Genomic DNA, 15,618 nt, shown 5'->3' on the forward strand with positions numbered 1-15,618 from the left:
GTCTTCTAGAAACTAATCAATACTATTTATGACATCTGCCATCTGTCAGAAATGGGGTAGGCAGGGTTTCCTGCTTGGGGAGGTGCTGGGGTTGGACTAAATGACCTACAAGGTCCCTTCCAACTCTGTTATTCTGTATTCCATTCTGTAGATTATTTCCTCCCCATATTTGCCAAATCAGAGAAGTTGAAAAAGGAATGGAGAACATATTTCCACCAACCGTTCTTTAAAAAAAAACAATAAAAAGAACAACGAAAAACATTCAATATTATAGATTTTAAAAGAAACAAACAAATAAAAAGACTACATATACTAACTGCAACTAGAATTGTATTTGCTCAACAATGAAAAAACAATGAGATCCCGTCTGAGGGGAATATAATTAAGAAAATATTAAGAATGTGCAGAAATTGATAGATTAATGCTCACTATTAAGGATAAAGAGGAAACTGAGTAATTTTTGATATGGGGCGTATTTTATCAATGGCTAGACAACAGAAACAGAAGTGAGAAAGGAGGAGATATAAAAAGAGGAAATGTTAAAAGTGGAGAGTTGTTAAAGATGTTAAGTATAAATCTTAAGTATTAATCTTATATTATAAAATGTTATTTATAAATCTAATAAATAATAATAATAATAATTATTATTATTATATTATTATATTATCAATTTGATGAATACAACAAAGATGTGTAATATGGCTATTTAAACATAACTGTACCCAGACCACACAGTTTGATGAAAATTGAATGTTATATAAATAAAACAAATAAAACATTTTTTAAAAAAACCCCAAACAAACGGGATGGGAGGGGAGGGGAGAATAGGAATTTCGCCTCAGCGCGAGTCTAACTCTGGCGCATGCGCATCTGGCGCCTGCTTGAGGGCGCGCGCGGTCGACCTCGCGCCGGAAGTGAGGGCTGGCAAGAACATCTCTGGGGGGAGGAGGGGCGGACGAGTGACACGCCAGGGGGAGGAGCCTAGCTTTGAAAGAAGAGGAGGGGTCAGTTAATTGGCGACGTCACGTGATTCGGAATGGAGGTGGCGGCGGCGGCAGCAGCTGAGGCGAACATCTTCCTCAGGAGTCGGCGGGGGCGGCGCTGCTGTTGCGGCGGCCGCGGCAGCTGCTAGTCCAGGCGAACCGGCGGGCCGCGACGGCGGCAGCCGCCTGAGGCGAGCGACTGTTTGCGGGGCACGGGCGGCGGCGGCGGCGTCCGCCATGGACTGAGGAGACCGCGATGGGCAACAAGGAGTCGCGCATCGGCTTCCTCACCTACGACGAGGCCCTGCGGAGGGGTGAGTGGGGAGGGCGGGCCGCCGAGGAGGCGGGTATGCAAACGAGCGTTCGGAGCGCCCTGATTGGCTCCGGCGGCGGGCATGCTAATGAAATATGTAAATGAGCGGGAGAGTGGGGGACGGAGGGGCGCAGAGGTTGGCAGGGAACAGCGACCTCTCCAGGTGGGCGGGGCTAAGATGAGGCAGGCGAAAAGGGGGAGGAGCTTTGGAGAGTGGAGGGGCGGCCTTCTCGCCCCCCTGGGGATGGAGTGCAGCTCCCATCATCCGTGGCCAACCTGGCTGGGGTCTTATTGGGGGGTGGGGGCTCTCCAAGGGTGGTAACATGGCAGATGAGATGATGGGAGGTGGAGATTTAACCTGGAGCCCATCAGGTGGGGAAGGGGGCTGGGTACCATGGAAATGGAGAGGGGGCTGGGGGGGGCTGACTCTGGGGTAGGACTCAGGGTGGGCCAAGGTAGCATTGCTGGGGAGGGAGAGAGTGGCTGGAGTGTTCGACATCTCAAGCTGTGGAATAGTGGGGTGTATGGGATGGTCCTGTGGACTTCGGTGGATGTTGGGGGGGGCACAGGGGTACCATCACTGTTGTGTAAGGGGGGGGATGGGTGTGGACAGGTTATCCCTGTTTGGTTGTGGTTGGAGCTGATTAAAAGGTTGGGCCATTTTCAATCATGGTTGTTCCAAAGGCAGCTGGACTTTCTTGTTCGGGGTTTTTTTATCCCCCTTGAAAATGTTTCTCTTCTCATCCAAGGAGCTTCTTCAGTTCATTCTTCAGAAGCTTCTTGGATGAGAAGCGAAACATTTTCAAGAGGGGAGGGGAAAAATCCAGTTTGCCTTTTGGGCCCTATTTACGGAACAGTTAACGACACACCTTAAGGATGTAACTTCAAAAGTTGCCAGTTGGAACCTGGCTTAATCCTGGGGACCAGGATTAAGGTTGCTATGATGGCTGGTGTGGCTGTTGAGGGGTTGGACCTGCCCCTCTTCAGGTTTTTATGGGGTGGGGGAGTAGATATAGATGTTGATTAGGTCTTGGAATGAAGCTGGAGTGGCCGGCTCCATAGTGGAGACTATGATTGATGGGAATGGAGGGTTTATTGCTCAGAGAACAGACTATGATTTTTAGGGAATGGAGAGTTTATTGCACAGATGAGTATGGAAATAAGATACTTGTACAGATACTTGAAAGGACTAGATATTCATATATATGTTAATTACTCATATGCTTGATGTATTGGAGAATATCGGACAGATCTTGCTGTGATTACAGCCATTGCCGTATGGTAAGGTCCCTTGGAAGAAAATCTCTTTAATCTGGTATTTGCCGGGTTTGTTTTATTGGCGGTCATTATTGGTTGCTTATTAACGGTGTTATTAGCTACTGTGTTGTGGAACATTGAGCGATCCGCACCTAATAAAAAGTACTTAAAAGCACACAAAATAACCTACGTACCTTACAACAGGCCATTATAAGAGTGGCATAATCTTAAGAACTAGCTGCTCGGTGTTCTTGTTGCCTTCTTTTCTTCCCCACTTGTTTTCCTTGTGTGTCATCTCCTTTTATGCCATAAGCCAGCCAAGCCTGTGGGCACAGACTCTCTCCTTTTGTTTATCTCTTAGCCCCTCTGGAAGCCGGTTTCCAACCCTGGGGGCGGGGATAGAAGTGCTTTTAAAATACATCCTTCAAAAAAAAACCCGATGTTGTGCAAGCCATTACATTGCATTCACAGAGTTGGAAGGGATCTTGGTGGTCTTCTAGTCCAGGGGTCTCCAACCTTGGCAACTTTAAGACTTGTGGACTTTAACTCCCAGAATCCCTCAGCCAGCAAAGCTGAAGTCCACAAGTCTTAAAGTTGCCAAGGTTGGAGACCCCTGTTTCTAGTCCAACGCAGTTCAGAGTCTGGGTCAAAGGAAGAGAAATATCCTTCCCCTCCAGCGGGTGCTTTTAAAAAATACGTTCAAGAGGTAACTTGAGGTTAGAATAGGGAGAATGGTGGATTTCATTCAGGGGCCCCATGCCAAATCTCCCCAGTCATGGAGTGGATCGACTCACAGCTGACATCGTGGCTGCCAATGAGAGGAAACACGCCGGCTCCCTCTTGGCCCAAGTGGGTGGCTGTTGTGTCACTCCGGGATGGCGTGTTCCAGCTTCACAGCCATAGCGGTTATTAAGCAGCTGGAGAGGAACAGGCTAATTCTGCTTTGGGGGAAGCTGGAGGCTCTGGTGGGCATTGTATCAAAAGCAGAAGCCCGGCTTTGAACTTCCCTGATGGGGATGAGGTTTCTGGAAGCAGGGGGACTGGCAGGAAGGCGGGGTGAAGCGGGTACGGTATGTTTGACCACCAGTTAGCAACAGACATAGTGGGGGATATTGCTGAACGGAGATGGGGATAAATGGGTGGGTGGGTGTAGGAAGTTAGCACCCACCCCTCTTCTAGAAGAATGAAATATTCTAGGGAATATTAAAAAGGCAGAATATTATACCACCCTGGATAAGAAATAGCGAAACATGTTTTTTTAGGCAGGAAGCAGACTCCCTCTTAATAGCCCCCACCCTCCTCAATGGCCCACAGCAGATGTCAACACTTAAGAGATAAAGACAGAGGTTCCCAATCTTTTTCGCCCGCGGCTCCCCCGGAAATCCGACCTGCAACTGCGCATGCGCACCAGACGCCCCAGAAATGGTGCATCAGCGCCAGACCCAACGGGCGCAGATATTCCGCGGCGCCCCCATGACGATAGCGCGGCTCCCTGGGGAGCCGCGGCTCACACTTTGGGAATCACTGGATAAAGAGATAGCTAGGACTATTCATAAGCAAATGCCCTCACCCAAGATCCAACAAAGATCGGATTAAGCCCTCTACCCATCGAGCAACAGAACTCACCACATGGCACCTGGGGAGATTGCATCACCCAGCAAGCCTCAACCAAGCCTGGGACTCAAAAGACAACCTACAAAGTTACCCCTGCATGGCCCCATGGGAGTCTGACAACCAATCAGAATACAAGTGTCAGCGTTCCAGAAAACCCCTCCTGCAGAAAAGACTCCGAAGCAAACATTTTTCAAAGTTCTTTTACTAGCATAGGTAATTTGGCACAGTTGGATGAAAACCGAATCTGGGGATCCGGGTTCCTCCCTCTGTAATACAAACTCCAAAATCCCCACCCTCATGACCCCTCTGCCGATCACATGCTCCAATCCTCAACCGTCCCATGTCGAAGAATCACTCCGGCCACTCCTTCTCCAGATGTGAGCCCAGCCTGACCTTGACCGGCAGGAAGAATGTTGCAATGTCTAATAGCCCCTTGTACCCTCACCCCCCTCTCCTACTTTCCCACACCGGAGAAAGTGGCAGCGTGTGGAAGCCTTCGGCCTAGTATGGCTTCCAAAGCTGACAACAAGCTCAAATTCAAAGCCCAACAGAGGGTATAAGTCTCGCGTGCGCGCATCTTTTTTGCCCAGGACTTCAAAACCTGTCCACCATTAAACCGTCTTTCCAAGCAGCCTCCATGTTTCCAGTGTCTTTCTCCCCACTTGGAACTGAGCCTAGATGGACATTTCTTCCAACAGGAGTAAGTGAGAAAAGGATGCTGATGAGAGAGAGAGAGAGAGAGAGAGAACGCAAATGGAGTGCTGGATCATGACTGGACAGAGGGTTCTCATCCTACCAGCATGTGCCTGTAACTGAATTCTGGAGCCATAGGTCATTGGGGAGAGAGTGACCAAAGGCCCTTTGCAAATTGGCCGTTGGGCTGCCCCCTTGCAGGCACCAGGGTCTGGAGCGGTTCAAGCCTTGTGTTTTTATTTATCAAAACAAACATACAGCCACCCAACTCTCGCACAGGTGACTCTGAATGACTTGCAACATTTTAAAAATCTACCATAGGATAAAAACCCATAAACATGTACCCGTAAACCCCCCCTCTCCCCCATGGAAGCAACAAGACAAATCAGCCAATTGATGGGCTTTTGTGTCCATTTGTGGGGGTGTCCCCTGACCCACTGACAAAACCACATTTTTAGGGCCTTCCGGAAAAGCAACAGGCTGGCGAGCAACTGAATACCGCAGGGAATGATGTTCCATAGAGGAGGCGGCCACCACCAAGAAGGCCCTCTTCCGTGGTCCAGTGCCAATCTTTAATGGATGGGACCCCGTAACATGTGCTGCCTTCCCACCTGATTTGCCCTTGTATCGCCTCTTCCGTGAGAGCTGCCCTGACTGCCGGTCTGCTTGCAGGTACAGCTCAAAGTGCTGGTGATTCCCCTTTAAAGCCCCGCGTGTGTTTCTGCTTCTGGAGCAACTAAGGTCAGCATGAAGTATAACAGCAACAGAGTTGGAAGGGGCCTTGGAGGTCATCTAGTCCAACCCCCTGCTGACGCAGGAGGTCTATACTTAGGGATTCGAACCGCCGAACCGCTGACCTTTTTGATCGACAAGCTCAGCGTCTTAGCCACCAAGTGTCTTTCTGTTCTTAACAACACTATCATGGACCCGTTTGGGCTTAAGATGACACCTTGATCTTTCCTGGAAGACCTTGAAGGCATTGAAGAGCAACTAGCTTCAGACTTCTGGACTGAAACATTCTTTGGTATTGGTCCATTCATCATCCTTCTTGGCTAAGACACACTTTTCTCTTTTATATCCTTTACCTTCTTGCTTTCTTTCGATTAAGCCTCTGTGGTGCTGCGGGTGGGCTTGTGGGTATTAGATGAGCTGTGATGTTTAGAGGCTGGCGGTGAACTCCGCTGCATTTTGCTGCAAACCTTTTATCCACTGATTTATGCTGCCAGAATGTGACCTGGGTGGAGTACGCATGACAGGCCTGAGTAAGGCTTTTCTTTCCATGTAAACATTCTAGGCCACTGGGTCCAGTCCTTTGGTGGTGCGGCTCTTCCACTTACAGCACCATCCGTGGATGGCTGCCTAACTTCTCTGAATGTGAAGGGAAACTGTTAACTCTGTGGGTCAGTTCACTGTCAAACTTCTCTATTTTCAACTATAAAATTCAATTGGATTCTGACTTATTTCAGAGTTGGTTATCTGCATTCTGAAATTAAGGAAGTCCCGGCTTTCTCAAGGTTAAATATAGTCAGGGCCTTCAATGTCTGTCTGTCTGTCCCTATCTATCTATCTATCTATCTATCTATCTATCTATCTATCTATCTATCTATCTATCTATCTATCTATCTATCTATCTATCTGACTATCTGACTATCTATCTGTATCTGTCTGCCTGTCTATCATCTATCTATCTGTCTGTCTGTCTGTATCTGCCTGTCTATCATCTATCTATCTATCTATCTATCTATCTATCTATCTATCTATCTATCTATCTATCTATCTATCTGTCTGTATCTGTCTGCCTGCCTATTATCTATCTATCTATCTATCTATCTATCTATCTATCTATCTATCTATCTATCTATCTATCTATCTATCTATCTATCTATCTATCTGTATCTGTCTGCCTGCCTATTATCTATCTATCTATCTATCTTATCTATCTATCTATCTATCTATCTATCTATCTATCTATCTATCTATCTATCTATCTATCTATCTATCTATCTATCTATCATCTATCTATCTATGAGTGACTGACTGACTGACTGATTTATTAGTTAATAAGTAAGTAATATGCCAACCATCTTGCCTAGAAGCAACTCCAGGTGGCTTACGATCCATAAATAGCAAGATAAACAATGAATATTACTGGTAGCACTAAAAGATGATTTAAAATTGACGGTGTTTTTTTGTGTGTTTTTGTTGTTGTTGAACTAGTCTTGTTTATTCTTGATCGCCTTTGTCGAACCTATTCCAGTTTGTCCGAACCTTTCTTAACAGTTTAGTGCCAAGAACTGGACACAATATTTAAAATGATCTTTAACCCAAGCTGGAACCATTGCTTTCAATAATTTGAGACCCTATATTTCTCCGGTGTCTGCATATCTTTTTGCAGCCATGTTGCTGACTCATACTCAATTTGTAGTCAACTAATATTCCAAGATCGTTTCACAAGTATTATTGTCAAGTAGCTATCTTCTATTTTTTAGCGTTGCCTTTGAGATATATATATACCGTCTTTCCCCAAAAATAAGACTCTGTCTTATATATTTTTGAACCCTGAAATAAGCGCTTGGCCTTATTGCCATGTGCTAAAAAGCCCGATTGGGCTTATTATCAGGGGATGTCTTATTTTGGGGAAAACAGGGTATATATACATATAGGACGTACGTGTGTGTGTGTGTCCCCTTTATCCAGATTTTCTGTTTTATATGCAGCCATACTGGCTTTTTCTGCCGTCTGTCATTTTTTAAAGTAATTGAAACTGTGCTTGTATGATGTGAGCTGCGTTCTTTTGCCTGTTGCTTTCTCAGGCATATCATAGCTGCTCGCTTCTGTGTCTGAGCTGAAGCTGCCTGCCTGGGACCTTGGGGGTCAGATGACAAGAAGCAACCGGCCGTGTTAATCATTTCAGCTTATATTTGAATCTGTTCTGCCCCTTTTCAAAATCACGATTGATTCTGGGAGTTGTAATCTCAGTATGTCTGGAAGATATCAGGTTTTGAGAATGCTAGACTAAGCAGGGAAGCGTGATGGTTCACTAAAATATAGTTTGCGATGGTTTTGAGTCATTTTTGTGGTTGCTAATTGCTTCCAAGTTTTTCTTCCCAAGTATAAATACACGGCTGTGCCAAATTTGAACAACATTCCTGAATGAATAGTTGTTGCAATTAAAAGTTTGGAGCTGAACTTCGGTTTAGACTTCCCTATGTTGAAATCCAGCCCATTTCCATTATGAAACTTATATCTTGTTTCTTTAAGAGGAACCAAGATGTCATAACGTTTATTGGCAGAAGGTTTACAGGCAAGACTACCGGAGGAGGCAGCAATTATTCAAAGAAAAGGAAGAGGAAGAAAAAAATAATAATACCAAAATGTATCTCTAATTTGTAAATAGCTGGTCTCCTGGGGCAAGGGAGACCAATTTCTAGGCAACCAAACAGCAAAGCTTTTCAGATGTTGATGTTGTGCTTTTTGTGTGTGTGGATCACACGTGTCCCTCCAGTGTGTCTTAGATGAACTTACTCTTTGGATAGGTTAGTCACTTTTGCCCTTTTGTAAAGTTGTTTAAAACTGGGAATTAAGGTTTGATCTACTGGTTAAGGCGCCCGCCTAGAAACCAGGAGATTGTAAATTCTAGTCCCACTTTAGACATGAAAGCCAGCTGGGTGACCTTGGGCCAATCACCAGGAGGCAGTGATTTCTAGTCCCGCCTTAGGCATGAAAGACAGCTGAGTGACTGGGCCAATCACCAGGAGGCAGTGAGTTCTAGTCCCACCTTAAGCATGAAAGGTGGCTGGGTGACTTTGGGCCAATTGCAAGGAGGTTGTGAGTTCTAATCCCACTTTAGTCATGAAAGATGGCTAGGTGAGTTTAGGCCAGTCCCCCTCTCTCTGCCGAACCCATCTCATAGGTTTGTTGTTGTGGAGAAAATAGGGAGGAAGAAGGCATAGAATGTGTGTTTGGCACCTTGAGTATTTATAAAAATAAATAAATTAGGATTATGGATGGATATATATATATATATATACCTATATATATATATATACCTCTGTGTTTGTCTGGCGATGTGTGTTTGTGCCAGTGATTTCAAAGCGAATGGTGTCCACCCATTCAGGTTTTAGCTATTATAAGTATCCCCGTCCACATTCATTCCTCAGTTATGTGGGCTGGGATTGCAGCCTAACCCAACGGCTTTAATCTTCTTTTTCAAAGAGGCTTTTTTCCTTCTGAATTGTTGTTCTCAGAAAAGAGCAGTCAGTAAGTTGCTTTTTACAGACGGGAGCCTGCCTGCCCTAAACGTGCTTGCTTAAGCCAGTAAATCATTCCTTTCAGTACAAAAAGAAAAGGGTGCAGTGATGAAAACATTCACTTCTGCTGTGTTGCCTTGTGCTCTGTAGGTGAGGAGCAGATGGTGGCAGGTCTACATTGCACCAAAATAAAACCTTTTGTGCATAGTGTACACTAGTAGAAATCTCCTCCTAAAGGTTATTTTTTTTGTGGGGGGGGAGCGTTCTCTTTTTAGAGCAACCCCCTTAACCAAAAATCAAATCGCAACGGCTCTTGGAAGAGACTTCCGGGATGAGTTGTCCTAAGGGAAAATCTCAGCTTGTGAAAAATAAGCAGTCTTTCCTTTTAGGTCCTTCCATTCATTTGTTCATTTTAGGACGGTTATGCAACAAAGTTTTGTTCGTTTTTAACCATTCAGTCATATCCGACTCTTGGTGTTCTCCATGCTACCCCGTCCAACACAGCTTCTTTCAATCGTTGGGTGTTCAACTTTGCATCCGAGTTGACGTTATCAAGCCAGCGTGTTCTTTGCTTCCCCCTTCATCACAACAACTATAAACAATTTTAGTCACTTATCATTTTCTCTTAAAATACAAGAAATGATCACTTCTTCCCATAACCCATCTTGTATATATAAAAGGTAAAGGTAAAAGGTTAAAGCCTCATTTAGTCCTGATTGGCAAAAGTCCATTAAGAGCTTTCTGAGATAAAAACATGTGTTATTTTAACCTTGGTCAAACACATCAACTTTATATTCCTTCCTTCAAGACGGGTCTCCAACCTTGGCAACTTTAAGACTTGTGGACTTCAACTCCCAGAGTTTCGAAGTTTATATAGGATGTTAGCACCAATCCCTCTCCTAGAAGGATGACATATTCTAGGAAATATTAAAAAGGCAGAATATTATATTTCCCTGGATGAGAAATGGAGAAACATATTTTTAAGGCAGGAAACAGACTCACTCTTAATAGCCCCCACCCTCCATAATAACCCACAGCAGATATCAGCATTTAAGAGATGGCTAGGTCTATTCATAAACAAATACCCACACCCAAGATCCAACAAAGGTAGGATTAGCCCAAAACCCTCTTCATTACATCATCACCCAGCAAGATTCAACCAAGCATAGGACTCAAGGCAACTTGCAAAGTTACCTCTGCATGGCCCCATGGGAATCTGACAACCAATCAAAATACATTTCTTTCACAGGAACAGGAAGCAAGTTCAAAGCCCAAGAGAGGGTATAAATCTCTCTCTGTCTCTCACCCATGTGCTCGATTGCCCAGGACCTCAAACCATGTGGTCCGGTCCACCATTAAACCATCTTTCCAATCAGCCTCCATGTTCCCAGTGTCTTTCCCCCCACTTGGAACTGAACCCAGATGGACATTTCTTCCAACACTTACAAAAGTCTTTTTTATAAACCCAGTATAGGAAAGTTATCCAGGTCAATCTTTAGATTTTTTTTGTATGTCACATTTAATTATTTAATTATTGTATGTCACCTTTAATAGTTTAATTATTAAGACACCAGCCAGTTTCATTTGTGGGTCCCGTGTAGCACCTTATTCCATATCATTCTTGTTGTTTATGATTTATAAATCCAGTTTCAGATCAGCCTCTGTTTTGCCTGGTGAGACTTGTTACTCTTATATAACATCTTTGTATATAGGCAAGCACTCTTAAAATTAACTTCCGGATCCATTGTTCAAAAATATCTTTCCCCACATCCAATGTTAAGATATTTTGCTCCAATGGCTGTTAATACATTTCAGTATTCTTCTCCTTTAATTGTAAACGTCAGTTCTGCTTGGTTCCCTCTAGTGTGCAACCTTCAAATCCCCATCCTATCATTTTTTTAAAGAACTGAAAGCACAGGCATTTTCTCATGAAAAGGATTCTTACACAGGTAGTCCTTGACTTACGGCCATTCGGTGGTTTGAACTTAACGATCACCTTGGAAAACGGACTTTTATGGGAAGATGCAACAAAAACATGCATTTGGCTCTCTAAAGATACTGTCACCTTTGAGTCAAGCTTGAAATTTCATGAAAATTTGTTTTCTTGGCAAAAAATTCCTTCGTTTATTGTTTTGACTTTGCAGTTTATCTTACGGCCCGGTATTTTCCGGTGGTCTCTTATTAAAGTCTGACCCTGTGTAGTGATTTAAGATCTATCAAAATTGGCTAGATGCTGCCACACTGGAGGCCACTGGGAACAAAGTTGAATTGAGACTTAATTCTTTGGCTAGATAAGGGGTTATCAACTTTAAACACTCAAAAGAGCCACAAACCTCCTAACTGGAAGCCCCCCATTCAATTCTGGAGCTGGCCGGAAGTCCGGTTCCCCAACCATAGAGTCTCCTCCTAGCAGGGCATCCTTTTTCCTCTACCTGTCCTAACCGAAAGCCCAATCAATTGTGGACCCACATGTGGCTCCAGAGCCGCGGGTTGATGACCCCTGGGCTAAATGATAACAACAGTTAGATCAGGGGTGTCAAACTCTATTTCATTGAGGGCCGCATCAGGGTTGTGTTTGACCTCAGGGGGCCGGGGTGGGCATGGCTAGGGTGGGTGTGGCCAGTTCGAAGTCACTCGTGTCGGGGGCGCCTGTGGCGGCCTGAGTGCTCTGCCAGTGAAAACAGACTCCCGAGCTCTGTTTCCAGCCATGACGGCCTCCTGCAACCCTCTGCCAGTGAAAATGGCGCTTGGGAGGGCCACATGCTTTGTTTTCACTGGTACCGGTCCTTCGCTGTTTCCAGGTCAGCCCCGTGCGCTAGATGTGAGGACCCCGTGGGCCAAATCCGGCCCCTGAGCCTTGAATTTGACACCCCTGAGTTAGATGGACCATAAACAAAGAATTCTCTTTACGGTTCGTTTTGGACAAAAATATTCCACAGGACTCTATTCCGGTTCCTCATTTGTATCAATGACTTGTATGATGGGATTATGGAGATGACACAACAATTTGGATGACGCGAGCTTGCAGATGACACATAACTAGGAGGGGCAACTAATACTTCCCATGAAAGTGATTCAAAAAGATCTAGGGCAATCTTAAGCACGGATTGAAAAGTATGTGATGGAGTTTGAGAAATGCTGTAAACTTTGAATTGGGCGGGGTAGAAAAAACTTAAGGCATGAATATAAGATGGAGTGAGGACCTGGCTTGATGGGGATCTGGTGTCCTTGGCAATCGCAAGTGAAACATGAGCTAGAAGTAGCATGCAGTTGCTAAAAAGGCCAATGCCATTTTTGGCTGGATTAACAGGAACACAAAGTCCATGCCATGAAAAGTAATTGTTCCCCAAAAACGGAGAATATTTCTAGCTCAGGGTTAAAATGAGGGGGTCCTTGGTATTTTCTGAGCTTGGTGGGGGTGGGGGTTTGGCAGACGTTTTAAGACCCAGTTAGGTAACATCATCAGTGCTAGAAGAGAGTGGGGTTTACTCCACATTTATATACAAATGGCTTGCGCCATCAGTGTTGGTAGGAATGTTCTTGGTGGTTCCTTAATTAGGCGATTGATTGATTGATTGAGTTGGGTGATGGAACAACTGCAAGGAAGCAACCAAGAGAGCACCGAGGACCCCTCAATCGTTCCCTGCTCTACTCTGCCCTGGTCAGACTCCATTTGGAGTTCTGTGACCAGTTTTGGGCACCTCAACTCTACAAGAACTGTGGGAAATTGCTGCAAATTCAAAGGAAGGCTACCAAGATGGTAAAACTCCTGGAAACTAAGCCTAGGAGGAAAAGTCAAAGGATCTAAATAAGTTTAGCTTACAGAAGAGACCACAGAGGAAGAGACTTCTCAGCAGTGTTTTACATATCTGAAGGGGTTGTCATACGGTGTAGAGCAGGGGTCTCCAACCTTGGCAACTTTAAGACTTATGGACTTCAACTCCCAGAAGTTGCCAAGGTTGGAGACCCCTGGTGCAGAGAACAAGAAAGCAGTCTTGATGGTGTTATATACCCTGTTTTCCCGAAAATAAGACTCAACCGGAAAATAAGTCCTAGCTTGATTTTTCAGGATGCTCGTAATATAAGCCCTACCTCGAAAATAAGCCCCAGTTAAGCTTGTTAGCCAGATGGGTGCATTTAGTACTGTATTTCCCCAAAAATAAGACCTAGCCAGAAAATAAGCCCTAATGTGTCTTTTGGAGCAAAAATTAATATAAGACCCGGTTGTCGTGTCCCACTCCTCCGCTGACGGCCAGGTCAGGGAAATCCGAATCAGGCTTGCCTCTGCAGCTCTGCCCAAAGTCCTAGCAAAGTCCTCAGAGCAGGCAGGAGACCAGTAAGTGACTTCAGCAAGATAAGTTCGACTTTGCCTGACTCAGAGACTGCCAGAAAGCAGATCCTTTATATAGGCCATGGGGTGTGGCTCCATGACTCAGCACTCATTAAGGCCTGCCCCTCCCTTCCTTCTGTTGCCTCCGCCTATCCAATCTTCTGATGCGAGGGTCACTCCAATCAGCTGTTGTTGGAAGTAAACTTTCCTCAGGCTCACATGCTGTGGAGGAGGGGGAGGGGTCTAGCTGCTCCGTTTGCCTGGGCATGGAGCCAGGGCTGGGGCCGGGGGATGCTTCCTCCTCTGCAGCCTGCTTGGGCATGGAGCCAGGGCTGGGACCGGGAGGTGCCCCCTCCTCTGCAGCTTGTCTGGGCATGGAGCCAGAACTGGGGCCGGGAGGCATACATTCCTCCGTGTTCGGGAGCAGATAAGCAGACCCCGGCTGCGGTGAGAGCGGACAAGACACAACACCAGTCTTATTTTCTGGGAAACACAGTAGAAGCTGATGTCTAGGTGTAAAGGGGCATGAATGTTTTTTACGTTCTTAATGACCAGGTAACATTTAGAAGTAGATCGGAGAGACACCTCCCTAAGCCCTAAGAAGGAAGAAACAAACTTGAAATATTTTGGTTATTATAGCCAAACTATTTCTATTATTATAGAAATAATTCTAGCCTTCCTGTGGAGTAGATTTTGTGATCTGGTCAGGTGTGACACAGAGATGGACATCTCCTTTATTTCCACAGAGGGCGGGACCAGAACTAATGGGTTGAAAAAAAGAGGAAAGTTCAGGCTAGACATCAGGAGAACATACAAGCTGGTATAATAGACTTCTCTATGAAGTGATTGCCGGGAGAAATATCAACAACCTCAGATATGGCAGAAAGCAAAGAGGAACTAAAGAGCCTCTTGATGCGGGTGAAGGAGGAGAGTGCAAAAGTTGGCTTGAAACTCAACATTAAGAAACCTAAGCTCATGGCATCTGGTCCTCTCAACTCCTGGCAAATAGATGGGGAAGAAATGGAGGTAGTAACAGATTTTATTTTCCTGGGCTCCAAGATCACCGCAGATGGGGACTGCGGGCAAGAAATTAAAAGACGCTTACTCCTGGGGAGGAAGGCTATGGCAAATCTAGATAGCATATTAAAAAGCAGAGACTTCACCCTGCCAACCAAAGTACATATAGTCAAGGCTCTGGTTTTCCCAGTTGCAATGGATGGCTGTGAAAGTTGGACCATAAGAAAGGCTGAGTGCCAAAGAATGGAGGCCTTTGAACTCTGGTGCTGGAGAAGACTCCTGCGAGTCCCTTTGACTGCAAGGCGAACAAACAAGTCAGTCCTAGAGGAGATCAGCCCTGACTGCTCTTTAGAAGGCCAGATCCTGAAGATAAAAATGAAATACTTTGGGCACCAAATGAGAAGGAAGAAGAGCCTAATGCTGGGAACGATGGAAGGCAAAAGAAGAAGGGGATGGTAGAGAACGAGGTGGCTGGACGGAGTCACTGAAGCAGTCGGCGTGAGCTTCAATGGACTCCAGAGGATGGCAGAGGACAGGAAGGCCTGGAGGAACGTTGTCCATGGGGTCGCGATGGGTCAGACCCGACTTCACAATTACCAACAACAACTTGAAGTGATAATTTCTTTAGAAGTGCTTAGAAGTGGTCAGTTCAATAGGCATCAGTCCAAAATGTTTAACGGCTGGTTAAATTCAGTGATGTCTGTGCTTCCTTCCAGTTGTATGATTCTGGGATTCTTAACTTTGTTCTGCAGCCTGAATAAATAGGCATATTTAAAATGATTTTTTTAAAAAATTCTTCTCCAGGGGAATTAAAACAGACATGCTTAGATTAGCCCAAAGGCATAATTCTGTTCCACAACAATCAGCCCAAAGCCTCTGAGAAACTCCTGATCAGGAGATGAACGTAACAAGCAGTATCTGACTTCTGTACCCAGTTACAAGGACAGTTCCGTTTCTTCCGAGGTGGAAACGTGGGACAGTGCCGAAGTATACCGTATTTTTTGGAGTATAAGGTGCACCTTTTCCCCCCAAAAAAAGAGGGTGAAAATCTGGGTGCGTCTTATATTCCGAATGTAGCCCCACCCAGCTTCTCAAACGGAGGTTTCAGAGGCTGAAAGAAGCTTCAGAAAAGAAGCCCCCAAACAGAGCTTCAGAAAAAAA

At 45.2% G+C, this 15,618-nt stretch overlaps 1 protein-coding gene across 7 annotated transcripts in view; it reads left to right on the forward strand.

Moving 5' to 3' along the window:
* The first annotated feature begins 996 nt into the window (after nucleotides 1-996).
* The window catches only part of USP32 (ubiquitin specific peptidase 32), a 249,254-nt gene continuing 234,632 nt past the window's right edge, over nucleotides 997-15,618 (forward strand). For all 7 annotated transcript variants that reach the window (XM_058164121.1, XM_058164122.1, XM_058164123.1 and 4 more), the window contains exon 1: nucleotides 997-1,297. In XM_058164121.1, the coding sequence (XP_058020104.1) occupies nucleotides 1,240-1,297 (58 nt within the window). In that variant the 5' untranslated portion in view covers nucleotides 997-1,239. The remainder of the gene's footprint in view (nucleotides 1,298-15,618) is intronic.

Source organism: Ahaetulla prasina, chromosome 1, assembly GCF_028640845.1.
Source record: "Ahaetulla prasina isolate Xishuangbanna chromosome 1, ASM2864084v1, whole genome shotgun sequence".
NCBI lineage: Eukaryota > Metazoa > Chordata > Lepidosauria > Squamata > Colubridae > Ahaetulla > Ahaetulla prasina.